The 15,916-nt window shown below is 39.7% G+C and overlaps 1 protein-coding gene across 2 annotated transcripts; it reads left to right on the forward strand.

The window, feature by feature from the left end:
- Positions 1–836: 836 nt before the first annotated feature.
- Positions 837–8,369, forward strand: znf608 (zinc finger protein 608). 2 transcript variants are annotated; one of them, XM_058388954.1, is made up of 9 exons: positions 837–1,849; positions 2,673–2,808; positions 3,486–3,573; positions 3,797–6,065; positions 6,382–6,769; positions 6,862–7,001; positions 7,096–7,246; positions 7,360–7,422; positions 7,513–8,369. In XM_058388954.1, exons 1-9 carry the CDS (start codon positions 1,121–1,123, stop codon positions 7,530–7,532), a joined length of 3,984 nt encoding a protein of 1,327 aa, XP_058244937.1. In that variant the 5' UTR covers positions 837–1,120; the 3' UTR covers positions 7,533–8,369. The 2 variants fall into 2 exon arrangements, with proteins under 2 accessions (XP_058244937.1, XP_058244936.1); XM_058388953.1 differs by having other exon boundaries at positions 7,360–8,369.
- The last annotated feature ends 7,547 nt before the right edge of the window (positions 8,370–15,916 follow it).

Here is a 15,916-nt window from a genome sequence, read left to right on the forward strand (position 1 = left end):
TCTGAATGAAGTTACTAAAAGTAATCATGCCTTAACAGATGCAACACATTTGTACCCATGAAATGTAAAATATCAATGTATAAATATAAATATATGTTCTTCATGGCATTGTCACCAAAATCAGGACAGGTTTTCTTTTCAGAAATTCAAGACGTATTACATTTTGATCATTCGAGATCATAGAGATAAAATCTAGAGAGAGCATGCTTCTGCAGTTGTCTGTTATACAGTCTGTGGCATCATTGTGTTACTAGTATGATTTCCAAAACAAGAAACAGTAGCCTTTGCCAGTATGCTTCAGGCACTGTACACACAAAGTGTATATATATCTTTTTATCTTTTGTGTGTGTTTGTGTGTGTGTGTGTGTGTGTGTGTACACAGTTAAACACCAGCACTAGTAGGAGACAAGCATTTTTTTAATTAGAGTGAAGTAAAAGAGAAAGCTTTGGAGTGAGCACCAAAATCAGCCTTGGAAAGTTTAACTGTAAATGGTGCTTCAAACGAAATCTGTGGCCTCTTCTTTAGATAGGTCTGGTGTCCTTGGTAATAAATTTTGATCCTTGGTGCTCAGTATATATACATATGTGTGTGTGTATATATATATATATATATATATATATTCCTATCATCTGCAATGTCACTTGATGCGCATACATGAGAGAGAGAGAGAGAGAGAGAGAGAGAGAGATTATTCTTCTTTACATTTCTTTACATAGCTAGCCCAAATATATATCCCTATATCCCAAAATATATATGCAACGTCAGTGTATACCGCCACCTTGTGTCCCGGAGCACATTGGCTGTGATTGACAATTGAAAAAACAAATCTTCTGAGAGGGGGCACCTGGGGTGGCTCATCAGATTTTTAGAGGGCCGATGCCACCCCTTGGTGTTCCTAATGAAGTGACTAATTATACACTCTTAATGGTGTTAAACACGCGTGGAATGACCCTTAATGAGAAACGTATAAAACTTTACTAACACCAGGTAAACACTGGGTCAGGTGTGCCAAGAAATTTGGCGTACGCTGTTTACCATGAAATAACAATGAGTCATTAATACCTAATACCCTCCCATCCTGTTGATTTAGGACTCATCACCGAATCTGTCAGATATTCAATGTGGAGAATGTCAGTCACTTCCTCCGCTGGGCAGAGAACTAAGGCAAACGGAGTTGATGCGTACGACAGCGGCGATGATTGGGAGATCGGACTCGGCGATCTGATAATCGACCTGGAAGCCGATTTGGAAAAGGATCGCAGGAAATCGGAGATGAATCGCATTCTGACCGTAAAAAGTCCCGTGGAGGATCTGCCGTTCGGTGTTGCAGCGGAAAGCACCAGCGCCGGGTTCGATGGCCTCGTGAGTCCCGCCGCCAATTTCTGTACTGAGGTGAGGAGATTCAAAGAGAAGCGGCGCAATTCATGCGCGAGCGACGGCGGCGACAAATCACGGTCGCTCGAGCCGCCGCCGCGCGCGGTACCCAAAGTGTGCATCGCTAAGCGGCGTGAGGCTCAAGGACGCCCCGGAGAGGTATTCGAAATGAATTCGTGTGATGCAAACGCTCCTTGCGCCAAAGGCAAAGAGGGCAAGAGAGGAAAACATCAAAGCAAAGGACTTAAAAAAGAAAAGGACTGCGTGCGGACGCGTAAAGAGAAGCACGGAGAAGGATTTGAATTCGAGAATGCTCGTTCTTTCGGGAGGACCGAAGAGAGCGCGTGCTATTGTGCAAACGGAGGAACGGCGGTCATGGACAGGGACGAAATGGACGCAAAGGGGATAAGGGCTAGTGCTTTTGTTGTGGATGAGGATGGAGGGAGCTGCGAGCGAGAGCCCAACCACAAAACGGTAAGACTGCCAGCGATCCTCGTTAGTTTGCTTTCTTTGCGCCAATCTCCGATCGTTCAACATGAATGGCGTCTGTTTGTTGACAGTCATAGACAAACGTTAGGCTTTAGATTTGTGCAGTCGGTCACATCTCATCACAGGCTGTTAATGAGTGTAATAGATAATTCAATCACGCAGGCTGATATACTGCCAAATATGTCATCATTACTCGTGAGCGACATCATAATAAAAATCTGCCATGAGCAATTTCACTGTTAAATACACTGCAGGTTTTTAAAGAATGTAAGGGTGTGTGTATGTGTGTGTGTATAAACTGCGATAAAGGACCTCTCATAAGCAAAGAGAAAATGCTTTTTCCAACCAAGGTATGATGTCCTGTATCGGTCATTCTATATATAGCTTTATTCAGCAAAAGAAAGAAACAAGGGTTTGTTGGTTATAAATACATCACTTCTAGGTATTCAATTGTTGTCAGCCATTTCCTCTGTATTTTGTTAGACATCCCTTTTGATTTTTTTTCCATGGCTGTTGCTATTGGAAACCTGAGCAGCATCACTCCTTCTTATTTGGACAAAAGCACTGTGTGTGTGTGTGTGTGTTTGATGTGATTTCAAGTGGTATTTACTGTTTTAATATAGAGAGGAGTGAGAAGCCCCCCCTTAATCATTGCTTTCTATTGTTCCTATATGTCTACATTGTTCTGATTGATATTTATAGGTATATATTTACACTCACATGTATTTACACACATTGTATACATAAGGATTTTAGTTAAGCATACTGCAATATCCACTGTGTGCCTGCTCTTTTCTCTTCTTATCAGTTAAGTATAAAAACCAGGTCAGTGGGGACCAATACACAAGAAGCTGAAAGAGCTGTTGAGTCAAACTACATGGAGCCGTGTCAACCAGGAACAAGCGTAAATCTGGAAGGGATTGTGTGGCATGAAACAGAGGAAGGTAAGGACAAGTACTTGAGCTACTGGTTTACAGAAAACTGCATTATTGTTACTTTAAAGGTGCTGCATAATGTGAATAAAATAATTTTATTGCCCTAATCTGATATCCCTGAGGAGTCTGTTTCATAGCAGAGACATATAATATATCCTTCATATTTCATAAAATAGGTGTAAATAAAATTTGATGAAACAATGTGATTAATTAACTTATATTGTGCATCGTGTGTGACAAATACATGTAAAAGGACAATGCACAAGTCTTGCCATGAACCATACCACTGGGCTCCATTTACAAAGCAGCTGGGAGACTGAATCACCTACTAAAGCGTTTAAGCATTTGAGGGCAGTGGAGACACTGGCTGAATATTGATTGAGCAAATTAAAATTTTAGAACACCATCTTAACAACTCTAACTGAGATCAATCACATAGTGAATCCAGGCAAAATAATATACAAGAAATGACATATATTCTAGGCTGTGTATCAAAATATGAAGAAAATAAGTCAGGTTATAGAAAAAGTCATTATAAATCATGACCAAATCAATGGAGAAAGAACACTTAAGGCATAGCATAATGATGCATTATTATGCTATGCTATTTTAATATTTTGGACATTTATGTAAGCAATTTATGACTCATAGCTGGTTATTATTTCTGTCTGATTGCTTGACTTCAGGGGTGCTTGTTGTGAATGTGACATGGAGAAAAAGGACCTATGTTGGAACTCTCTTAGATTGTACCAAGCATGACTGGGCTCCCCCTCGGTAACACTTCAATATTTTCATATATATATATATATATATATATATATATATATATATATATATATATATATATATATATATATATATACAGTCTATAGTATATATACAAATAGATGAAATCTCTGAAAAATACACTCTTTTATTAGACTAAGGTTAAACAAATGTGTTTGGTATTGTCTTAATCATTAATGCAGACATTCTGATCTTAATTTCTATTCAATAGGTTTTGTGAGTCTCCAATAAGTGATTCTGAAATGACATGTGGGCGGGGACGTGGTAAACGGATGAGATTGGCAGTGTCTGATCAGCCTGTGACAGAACCTGGCCTCTCGAAGATAAGAGGACTGACGCATAAGAGACGTGGCATGGGCATAGGCAACAAAGGGAGAAGAGGAAGTCTAAACTTTAGTACCTGTAGGACCCCTACATACTTTTCAGTAGAGGACATTAAGTCAAGTTCACTTATGTGTGGTAAACGGATAAGCAAAGCTCCGCCTGATCTAGATTTGACCTTAGTTTCTGAGGACATTAGAAATGGAAATGGAAAAAGAATTCGCACCAAATCTAGGAGTGCTCCATCTACTCCACAGGGGAAATCTGATCCATTGTTTTTGGACCAGGTTTGTGCCTCACCAATGTTAATTGACTGTCCACACCCTAACTGCAACAAGAAATACAAGCATATTAATGGGCTTCGCTATCACCAATCACATGCACACTTGGACAGCAACAGCAAACAAGAGTTTGAGGCAGAGAGTGAGGACCGACTTTCTGATTATGATGAATCACTCAGCAACATGCCCCTTGATTCCAGTGAGAATCTCGATATTATTTCCAAGAAGCCACGAACCATGTATAAGCTTAATTCTAGTGGATCTTTAAAGAACAGAAAGTTATTACTCACCACTGATCACAGTCCCACAGCAAACTCTAAGCAAAGAAGGAATGTAATAGGCAAAGAGGGACCCACTGATGACTTAAACAATCTGCCACTTATATCAAACATGTCTGTAGTCCTTGAGAACTGCCTTATTACTGATCGTAACTCATCTATAGAAATGCCCAAACTTGAGGCGGAGGGTGTCATTGATAAGAGGGAAGTTAAAAAGGAAAATGGAGTAGCTGAAAGGTGCTCAGCCAAAACTAGGACCAACAGGTTTATTGTTACTACACCTGCACCTCCAAAGCTTATTGCTATTCCTACATTTCCTAGTAAAGCCACAGATGGCTCCTCTCATCAAACTTCACCATCTGTTGCTATCACAAAAACTAAGAATCTCTCACTGAAACCCATCAAGCCAAAATTGGATATTGTTGCACAAGTTAATATGGCAAATGCAGCCGTAGTGGTAAGTAAGGAAAATAGAAGAAAGGAGAAGCACAGGCTAAAGGATAGAAGTTATAAAGATTCAAGAAGTCCAAAAGCTGATCCTGCTTTCATAAAGGCTGATGATATAAAAAGTTTAGGAAAGGACTTACCAGTAAGCTTATTAAAAGAGCACCTGAGTAAGCAGGATGTTGTTAACGGTCTTAGTGAAACTCAAGAAAGTCGAATGGCAAGTATCAGAGCTGAGGCTGACAAGGTGTACACTTTTACTGACAATGCACCAAGTCCCTCAATTGGGAGCTCTGCAAGAATGGACTCGGGCACACTTTCAAACTGTGACAGTAGTACCACCAAGACCAACAGTCCAGCATACTCAGACATATCAGATGTGGCAGAGGATGGTGGTTTAATTTCTAGATCAAGAAGAAACTCAGCTCCTGATTCAAATCTAAATGGAAATATCAATTCCAAGATTGCAATTAATTCTGTCACTACAGTCCTGGGAAAAGAAACTCAGGCATCAACTCATGGCCATGGCTATGAATCTTACGGTCTTCCAGGCTACATGCATTCTGGACAAGGAAACTCAGCTGCTTTCTTAAAGGTTTCAACACCTTATGCTAGAACAAAGGAGGATGTTCGAGAGTTAAGCGAGGATCTGAAAACCTCAGAATCAAGTGCTGATTCCAGTTCTCAGTCACAGCTTCAATTAGCTATGACACAAACACAAACTGCTTTAGCTCAGTCCTTGTACTATGGACAGTATACTCGTAATGCTCCTATAGACCAGAAGGTTTTGATGGTTCCGAACAATCACAGGCAGCAGAATGAAACATGCTGTGATGATGTACAATGCAACAAACATAGCAGAGTTCAAGCCAGACGTGGATCTGAGCAGAAAGAACGAACAAAAGAGGATACAAAACAGATGATAACATCATCTGTGGCCATTCATAAGGGAACAAACTCGGTTAAAATCAGCTGTGCAAAACCCGGTTTCATCTATGTAGAGTTGGACAAACAGTTATCTCTTCAGCAACCCCAGGTGAAATCTTCTATTATGTCACTAACAAAAGACCAGTTGCTTAACAAGGAGTCTGAAGACTTCAACTCAGAATGTCAAAATGCAAAAACAAATGTGGATACAAATGTAACATATCTAAATGTAAGTCGCTGACATTACTACACATTTTCTGAAAATGTGCTTGTAAAACATTTTTAGAAATGTCTTTGAATTAGGTATAATTTCATAGAATTTTAAATTTGTGTATGATGTAATAAGTATAATATTGGGCCCTGAGGAGCCTAACTGATGTTGATGTAACTAATATTAAATTCAAGTTATTCAAATTCAAGTTCATTATTCTTTAAAACTAACAATCACTTCTGTTGTATGACAATGGACTTCCCAATGTAGATGTTTGATTGCGTTGGTTGTAAAACCCTAAACTGTTTGACGGTAGATGTTCCTCTGGGTTTAGGCTTCAGAATCACAGTCCTGGAGCCACTCATTTCAGTCCAAATATGTGAAGCAGCAAAATCAAGAGGTAAACAAGGTCTCTCAGGAAATAGGCCCAGACAAGGGGAAAGACTGGCATGTGTCTCCTGAGCCACAGCCCAGACTGGAGGCTGAACTTCAAAATGTACATTGTGAGACACCTTCTGAGGACATCGAGGAGAGCACCAGAGCTGAAATGGAAAAGACACCTAGTGAAACCTCTGAAAACCCACAGAGCACAAGAGTGGCTGTGTCGTCTTCTCAACAGTCTTACATCCAGTACCAGCACTCTTACCCATACCTACATCTGTGTGAGACAAATAACACATCATTTAGTGTGATGTCGCCCGCATTGGTGCACAACTATCCAGGTAATGTAGGATGGATTTCCTAACATTTTCTCTTTACGTGCATTTGTTTCTTTTTATATGTTTCATCAATCACTAAGTTTTATATTTGCCAGGTTTCCATTATCCTCTATATGGAAAGACACCTGAGAGGGAGGAATCAACTGGAATGCAGCACAGCAAGTCAGTTTCTGACCCTACAGACATTGAGCTGCTGCCACCTCATAGCCATCCATACCATGGGAAATGTCCTGTGGTGAGTGTCTTCTGAAAGTTCCTATTCACACAACCTATGCTGTTATGTTGATTCAATTGAGGTTTCATCCAGAGCTTTTTTTCACCTCCTTAAGCCTGGGGAGCCAGGAGGTACTGAACAGGAGGACAGGGACACAGAGCGCGAGAGAGAAACTGTTCCATTTGCTCACCACCTTCACACACATCATCACACTCATCTGGGCATGAGCTACTCTCTTGTGTCGGGGCAGTATGACCAATTTCAAGGTGAAAAGAAAAGCTAAGCGAACCTTGGTTGCAGTTAATATTTCTAAAAAGCTGGTTGCTTGGTGTGAAAATGAGGCTCTCCGCTCTAATTTTTGGTTTAACCATCTTTGAAGGTCTGAGTACAGTAGCAATGTATACCAGTCAGCAAGTGGCAACCACACAGACCACTTCTTGTGGTATGTATGGCCTTAATGCTTGACTGGAAATAGCTACAGTCTGCTTAGCAGGTGTTTTGTGAATACTGATTATTCATTTTACAATTGCAGAGAATGATGGGAAGATGTGAGTTCAAACTACATGTTCCTGGCTCACACAAGGACTCATAGACATCAATTCCATGGTGTTATTCATTGCCTCCATGTGAGGCTACTTTCATTTTTTAATGAATGAATGAATGTAACATTAGAGGTACAATGCAGTGCTAATAACATGAAATACTGTATAAGTATGTAATGGCATTACCCTGGTGAGATAAGGTTTTGTAAAATATGCTATTTGCTTTTTGGGTGCCTGTAATAAAAGACAAACATGTAAACCTTTCTGTAATTACTCTGCCTATAAATGGCTACATCTAGCTGGTAGAATGCACATGTAATGTTGTGTACCATGATATTGAATGTATTTGATATTTTATAACCTCTATGTGCTAAAGGATGATTTGCAGTAGATTACAAGTGACTGTACAGTGGAACTGTCTTCATTAACCTATTAACATGAAATTGATCTGGCAATAGCCATTAATTGACTGTATTGTGTTCAGTGAAAAAAGTTACTCAACATGTCTCAGTGCCATATAGTACTATTGTGATGTACATTTTGTACATAGTTTAACAAGCAATCAATACTAACTCATGTACAGTTGTTTTCAGTGCAATGTATGGTTGTCTATCCAACCTCACTTACATGGATAAAGTAGTACACTTTATTACTTGAATCGTGCTGCATTACCTAAATATGTTTACAAGCACATCTTTGGAAATATGTCAGTGTTGTAGTTTGGTTCATCCTTTCAGTCATGAGGTTTTACTTAATGTCAACTATACTGTACCATGAAATTATGTTGCTTTTTTATACTGTTTTTGCCTTAACGCGTTTGTCAACCCAAATAAAGATAAACATTGTTTGTAGAATTTCTTCATTTCTATGCTGCATTTACACTGACCACAGAAATACAATCTACATATATTTAACACTTACTTTGTGCATGTTTGATCTGAATATACAGTAAGGCTTGTGCATGTCACATATTACACAGCTCTATATAAAAGTTTTCGTTTAAAGCCTTTTGAAAATAGTCTATGTTGAAAACTACACAAAACACCTGAAACTAACCCCCAAAAACAGCCACCACTAGTGCACACACATTTTTATGGTCTAGACATTATCCACTCAATAATCCCGCTGTCCGTCTCCTGGTCTTTGCAGTATATCATAGAAATGGCTATTTACATCAAAGAAACACTCACACTTATGTTTGTGGAACTGTGTTAGACTGACTTCTTTGTGATGCCTGACTATTTTTAAACTAGCCTTATCTGTCCATTGCTCCTCTTTTACTGAAAATGTTCACAGAGCAAGGACGGGGCAGAGTGATTCCTTCTCCAATAGGCTTTTAGAATTAGATTTTTTAACCACTAGGTGCAATAATAAGTATGGAGTTAAATGGTGCAATGAACGCATTGCTCCATAATTTCGCAACATTAAGAAAGGCAAGCAAATCGTGGGAACGTCAGCTAATACTTGCAAATATTTTTTTTAAATCACTGGTCATTGAAAAGAGGTAATTAGTAATTCAGTGTAATTTAAAACATATGGGTGTATGAATGAACACTTGACAATTAACATTCATTGAAAATTTAATATATAAAAATATTGTTATTATACAACCTGCTGTTGCACAGGACTTATACCAGCAAGAGTAAGAAGTTGCTTATTATTCACTGTTCCATATCCCATTTTTAATGGAACTATGTTACTTTTTCAGCTTGTCTTCACCCATAGTATGACTAACATTGTTTGTATTGATATAAGATTTTTTTATTAAAAAAAACTTTTGCTCTACTCTTGTCTGTGGCACTTTACAAGTATGCAAGCAGCATTGACTGGACAGAAGGTTGGTTTACACACGTTCAATGATGAATGATTTTTGTCCTGATTGCAAAGTTTTTAACGGGATGATAATGCCCACATCAACAGTGCCAGACAACAGTTCCAGAGACCAATAAGTATTAAAACTGTTATAGTAGCTCATAGTGTATATCTTTTAACCCATCTGTCGGATTCTATTTTACCCATCATAAATGCCAAGTGTGTTGTGTGACACTTGGATACATTAAGGAATAATACCATGATAATATGAACACACCTTAGGGCTGTGCTGAAAGGTGCTCAGGCATGACTGTTATTCTAGCAGACATTAGCCTTGAGAAATGTAAGATTTGGAGAAAGTGCATGATGATGCCCATGTATCAGCAGCACAAACTTTCTGGAGAACTGCTGGTAGAGTGGCATATCCTAGTAGCTAAGCATCTAGCCCATCTCTAGTCAAAGGACAAGTAGCAATTGTCAAATTTTGAGGCCTTGGTTGTCTCTAATTTCTGAATTCTGCAAAAAGTGAAGAATCAGTATGAGAGGAGAAAAACTGGTTAGGCCATGATGGGATAGGCTATCCTGTTTTAGCAGAATGGCCAGCTTGGTTAGAAAAATCACAACATGCAGCAATGTCCTGGGTGGTTCTATTATGTTATATCACTATGTAGACACAAGTAATGAGACAGAGGCTTTTTACTATGTTCAGCTCACAGCTCACATACATACATACATACATACATACATACATACATACATACAAACAAAAAAGAAAGTACACCAAACCTCAGTTCTATGTTTTTATTATCAGGGCATAAATAACAGTTGTGATTGTCTGATGCGCATAAAGCAATCCCCATAGAATGCTGAATTTCAAATTGTTTGAAGAGGATTGCAGCAGGAGAAATAATCCAAGTAATTGGTTTGAATTGACTAGTTATTTTTCAAGGCTGCCAAATCTTCAACTAGTCAGCTACATAATGAAGATCCACAGCAAGATGACTGTCAGCTATGGGCTAACAATGGCATGATTGCAACAACTGCAATGGGCTCCTTTGCTATAGCTGCAGCTAGCTCTAAAAAGTCTGAGACTGAGGGACTGACACTTCAACCACATAAAACACCAGTATTTTATGCCACCAGCACTCCAGCCATGTCCCAGCCCCTACGAATCCCTCCATGAAAGCCTCACCTAGTGCTCCAGAGAGGGCACAAGAGGCTTCAAATCCCACTACCTATAATTCAGATCCTGCATGCTGGGATAAAATTGATAATCATTTGAGGACATGCTGGGTTAAAATGGGACCTTAAACTTTACAAGATGCAGATATTTTTGCCTCAGAAAGACTACACAAATACCAAAAGAGGTACTTTTCCAAAACCCTGTTTAAAAGATAACAACAAATGGTGAAGCTATGCCAAGAGATAGTGTTTCCCCTTTGAAAGACAGTGTTGGAGTCACATGTAATTTTTTAGGGAAAGTGATCTTCAATCTGCATTCATGACAGACTATAGTGATTAGAAAAATGCAGCAGCATGTTTGGCTGAACATGAAGGATATGTGAGACACAGAAAGGCTAACACCTAAAAACTCTCATCAACAATATGCTTTGAATTTACTGAACTCATGGGAGAGCAGGTCCTCACAGACAATCAGGTAAAAATGGCAAAAAGTACTTTCTGGTCAGTGTCAAATGCTCTCCAGATGTTACACACACAGATGAGCTCACATTCATTATGCGAAATGTATCACCTGATGACTGCATTGCAGAGCTTTTTGTCAAGTGTCTGTCAGTTCAGAGTCATTCAGGTGAGTCACTTTGCCTGTCCGTTCTTCATAATATAACTTGAGTCCAGTGTTATGATAATGTTGCCAACATGTCCAGTTTTTACAGTGGCCTGCACATTAAATAGATAAACCCTTTGGTAGAGTATGTATTGTTCACTGCACACATGCTCAATTTATTGTGTGGCTTAACAGTGTTAATGGCCTTGAAAAAGAGGATGATTTTTTCATTTTGTACAGAGACTTTTTCTTCCAAATTCATATCCCTTTGGTAAACATAATGAATGCATAGCCACAGCTCTGTCATAGCTGTAGCTTATGCTAACCCCTGTCCACGAACAAAAGCACCTACAATGGGCACATGAGCATTAGAACTGGACAGTGGAGCAGTGGAATAAGGTCACCAGGTCTGTTGAATCTTGTTTCCACATGGAACCAAAGATGGCACAACAATGCACTATGAGAAAAATAAAAGCAAGCAGACAGAGGCAGTGACATATGTTGAGCAATGTTCCACTGGGAAATCCTGGGTCCTGGCATTCATGTGGATGTTACTTTGACACATGCCATTTAGCTAAATATTGTTGCAGAACAAGTATATCCCTTCTGGACAATAATATTCCCTATTCACAGTGGCCTTTTTCAGCAGAATAATGTGCTCTGTGGCACTGCAAAAATTGTTCCAGAATGGTTTGAGGAACATGACAAAGAGTTCAGTGTGCCGAAATGGCCTTCGAATTTCCTTAAATTCAGTACAATCAAACATCTGAAGGGTTCATGTCTCAATAGGTCACAGCTGTTTTTGGTAGTACAAAGGTAGACCTGCACAATATGAGGCAGGTGGTTTTAATGTTATTGCTGATCTTCTGTATATTTCATCACAGACTACAAGATTCCACACATATTGCTGACAATGTTGCACCTTCCTCCAAATTGCACTCAGCTCATTGTATGCACAATTTGAAGCACTGAACAATGACTAAACACTGCACCAAAGAGGAAATCAACCCCTCCATTGAATGACCAGGGACTCTGCTTGGCCTCATTGCAATTACATGAGGAAGATGCTCCCCAGAGTCAACACTTGCAATGCCATGGGACCCATTAAAATATATGAACAAGTGCTCAAAGAATGCACAGATCAGCTGGGTGATGTCATTATGAATATCTTCAACATCTCCCTGCAAAACATTGTTTTAAGGCTACTGCTGTTACCATCAAGTCAACAGTGCCTCAGTGACTACTGCCCTATACCACCCACACTAATCATCATGATGTGCTTTGGTTATGAGTCACATCTAAACCAGACTTTCCACTACAATGGACCCAGTGCAGTTTGTGTACTGCCTCTACTTTTCCACAGAGGACACAATTTCTCATACGCTTCACCTGGCACTAATCCACCTTTAGAAAGTGTTGCACCCATATGTCCCTCTGTTCATAGGTAGCTCCACAAACATGAACCACACATGCTATGTGAAAAGTGAGAGTGTTCAGAAACCCCGCTCCTCCTTTCTTGAATCTAGCTCTTGGAAACTGCCTTATTTATGAAAAAAATATGTTGAATAAAACTCACACTGAGTTCTATCCTTTCTGTATATCTGTATATCTTCAACAATATGTTCAACAAGGAACCTTTCTGAACTTCAGGTTGACAGTGCCTTGAGCACTGACAAAGCTGGGGACTTATCACTTATCACTTTTCTCCCTCTACACCCACACTCTTGGTTATATCCTCACACGGCTTTTCATACCACTGCTATGCTGATGACATCCAACTTATCTTCTCCTTCCCTCCCTCAGATACCACAGCTTCTGCCCGGATCTCAGCGTGTCTGGTGGACATTTCATCTTGGATGACAGCTCATCAGCTGAACCTTAATCCCAGCAAAACTGAACTGCTGGTCATCCCAGGTGATTCATCCCCAGCCCAGGATCTTGCATTATCTCTGAAAAACTCAATGATCTCCCCTTCAGCCACTGCTCTCAACCTTGGGGTAACCATGGACAATCAATTGTCCTTTTCCTCCCATGTTGCCAGTGTGACATGCTCATGTCAGTTTCTTCTGTACAACATTAGAAGGATTCAACCATTCCTATCCACTCAGGCTACTCAAGTGCTTGTTCAGTCTCAAGACTGGACTACTGCAACTCTTTACTGGCAGGTCTTCCTCTGAATGCAATTCGTCCACTGCAAATGATCCAAAATGCAGCTGCATGGCTTGTTTTCAACCTGCCTAAGTTCTCCCACACCACCCAACTGCTGCGTTCTCTCCACTGGCTTCCGGTAGCTGCACGCATCAGATGCAAAGCACTGATGCTTGCCTACAAAGCCAAGAATGGACCAGCACCATCTTACCTCAAAGATCTTATTACTCCTCGCACTGCACCTCGCTCTCTCCGATCCACTAGCACTGCCCAACTGGTTCCACCATCTCTCAGGGCAAAAGGTAGGTATTCATCTAGACTCTTCTCTGTTCTGGCACCGAGGTGGTGGAATGAACTTCTCCTAGATGTCTGCACAGCAGAGTCTCTGACTATCTTCAAACAACGTCTTAAGACCTACCTTTTCCTGAAGCACTTAAACTAAATTATAACGTATTTAACAGTCTATGTAGTCCCATATACACAGAACTAAAATCACAGCAATACTCCCCCTGATCACCAAAATTTTAAAGTTTTTCTCATCTAAATTAATTCATAAAGATAAAGCAACAATGTTCTAAACAGGATACAGCATGGGAACAAAAGAACACAAAGTAAGCAAAAAAAAAATAGTAAGAATTTATTGACTAAAACCCTGTCAGGTGTCAGGTGCTAAAACTCTGCCATGTATGGCATAAATCCTAAAAAAAATTACATTGACAGTTAATTAGCTAGCTCCAATTCTTGTTTGTTTCTTATTGCAGTTCTTATTTCAAAACATAGCCTACTAAGAGCATTAAACATTATTATGACAGAAATCCCTAAGGCAGGTTATTTCTAGCTCATTAGTTAAAGACACAAGAAAAATGCACCCCAGCTCACAGCATAAAGCCAAGGTTTTATTTTCATTTTGTTTTGTTCTTTTCTGGTGAGGTTGATGGTGACAACAGGCTAGGAAGGTCAGTCTATCCTTCTCAATCTTCTCTATCTCCAGCTCCAGCTAGTTCCCCAGATGTTCTCAAGCCAACTGTGAGATATAATCTTTCACACACAGTGGAACAAGCCTGATGCAATTCTATCTGGGGCCAATCAGATAGCATCTTTAAAGGTGCCCAAACCACCTCCAAGACTTGAATCTACTCCAAGACTCTCCTGGAATGTGAAGCTCCTCATCCTATCACAGACAGTAAACCCAGCAACCCTGCAGAGGGACTGATTTGCCTGTTCTTTTGATCTCCCACGTCTTGTGACCATAGGTGAGGTTGGGGATGTAGATTGACCAGTAAACAAATTCATCTGTAAACCAAGCTTAAGCCATTACAATCCAGTATAGAGGCTGTAACACCACTGCAGTTCTATTTCATTTGACTTGTTCACTCTTTTTCCATCATTCATGAATAAGATCCAAATGTACTTAAAGACCTCCACGAACTGGACAAAAACTTCAAACTGGGCTGCATTCTCTAAATACATAAAACACATGTAGATTAGTTTAGCATATTCCCATCAACAGTAGTGGAAAATCAAATGTAGTCATTGAGTACATAGTTAACAGCAATATTCATTTATAAAGAATCATTGAAAAATATCATGTTTGTTACATTTATTTTTGGTCATTGTTAAAGAGTTTTAAAATATGCATTTAACCCCATTAGACTGTATGCTAATTAACCGAGTTAATAATTTTTAAATAATTGAATTTCAAGACCCAATATGAATATGAAATTTCTTCCAAAATTCTTCATTTCAGCCACCAATGCTTAATCAGCTGATAAGCACCCTTTGTCCAATTTATCAGTTATATTTACTTTTAAAGATTTCACATTGTGATAATGATCTGCAAATTATGTCTGCCAAAACCTGTAGAGATATCAACATTTCATTAATCAACCTCTAACCTTCCCTGTCTGTTATTACAATTTTGTCTGTGATTGCATGTTGTATTTAATATACACTATATTGCCAAAAGCTTTGGGACACCCCTCCAAATCATTGAATTCGGGTGTTTCAATTACTTCCATGGATACAGTTATATAAAATCAAGCACCTAGGAATGCAGACTGCTTCTACAAATTTTTGTGAAAGAATGGGTCGCTCTCAGGAGCACAGTGAATTCAAGCGCGGTACTGCGATATATTGCCACCTGTGCAATAAGTCCATTCATGAAATTTCCTCACTACTAAATATTCTACGGTCACCTGTTAGTGGTATTACAATAAATTGTAAGCAATTGGGAACAACAGCAACTCAGCCACAAAGGGGTAGGCCATGTAAAATCACAGAGCAATGTCGGCACATTCTGAGGTGAACACTGTGCAGAAGTTCCCAACTTTCTACAGAGTCAATAGCTACAGACCTCCAAACTTTGTGTGGCCTTCAGGTTAGCTCAAGAACAGTGCGTGGAGAACTTCATGGAATGGGTTTTCATGGCCAAGCAGCTGCATCCAAGCCTTACATAACCAAGCGCAATGCAAAGCGTCGGATGCAGTGGTGTAAAGTACACCTCCACTTGACTCCAGAGCAGTGGAGGCATGTTCTCTGGAGTAATGAATCATCCGTCTGGCAATCCGATGGATGGGTCTGGGTTTGGCATGTTGCCAGGAGAATGGTACTTGCCTGACTGCATTGTGCCAAGTGTAAATTTTGGTGTG

Source organism: Hemibagrus wyckioides, linkage group LG05 (genome assembly GCF_019097595.1).
Source record: "Hemibagrus wyckioides isolate EC202008001 linkage group LG05, SWU_Hwy_1.0, whole genome shotgun sequence".
Classification (NCBI taxonomy): Eukaryota; Metazoa; Chordata; class Actinopteri; order Siluriformes; family Bagridae; genus Hemibagrus; species Hemibagrus wyckioides.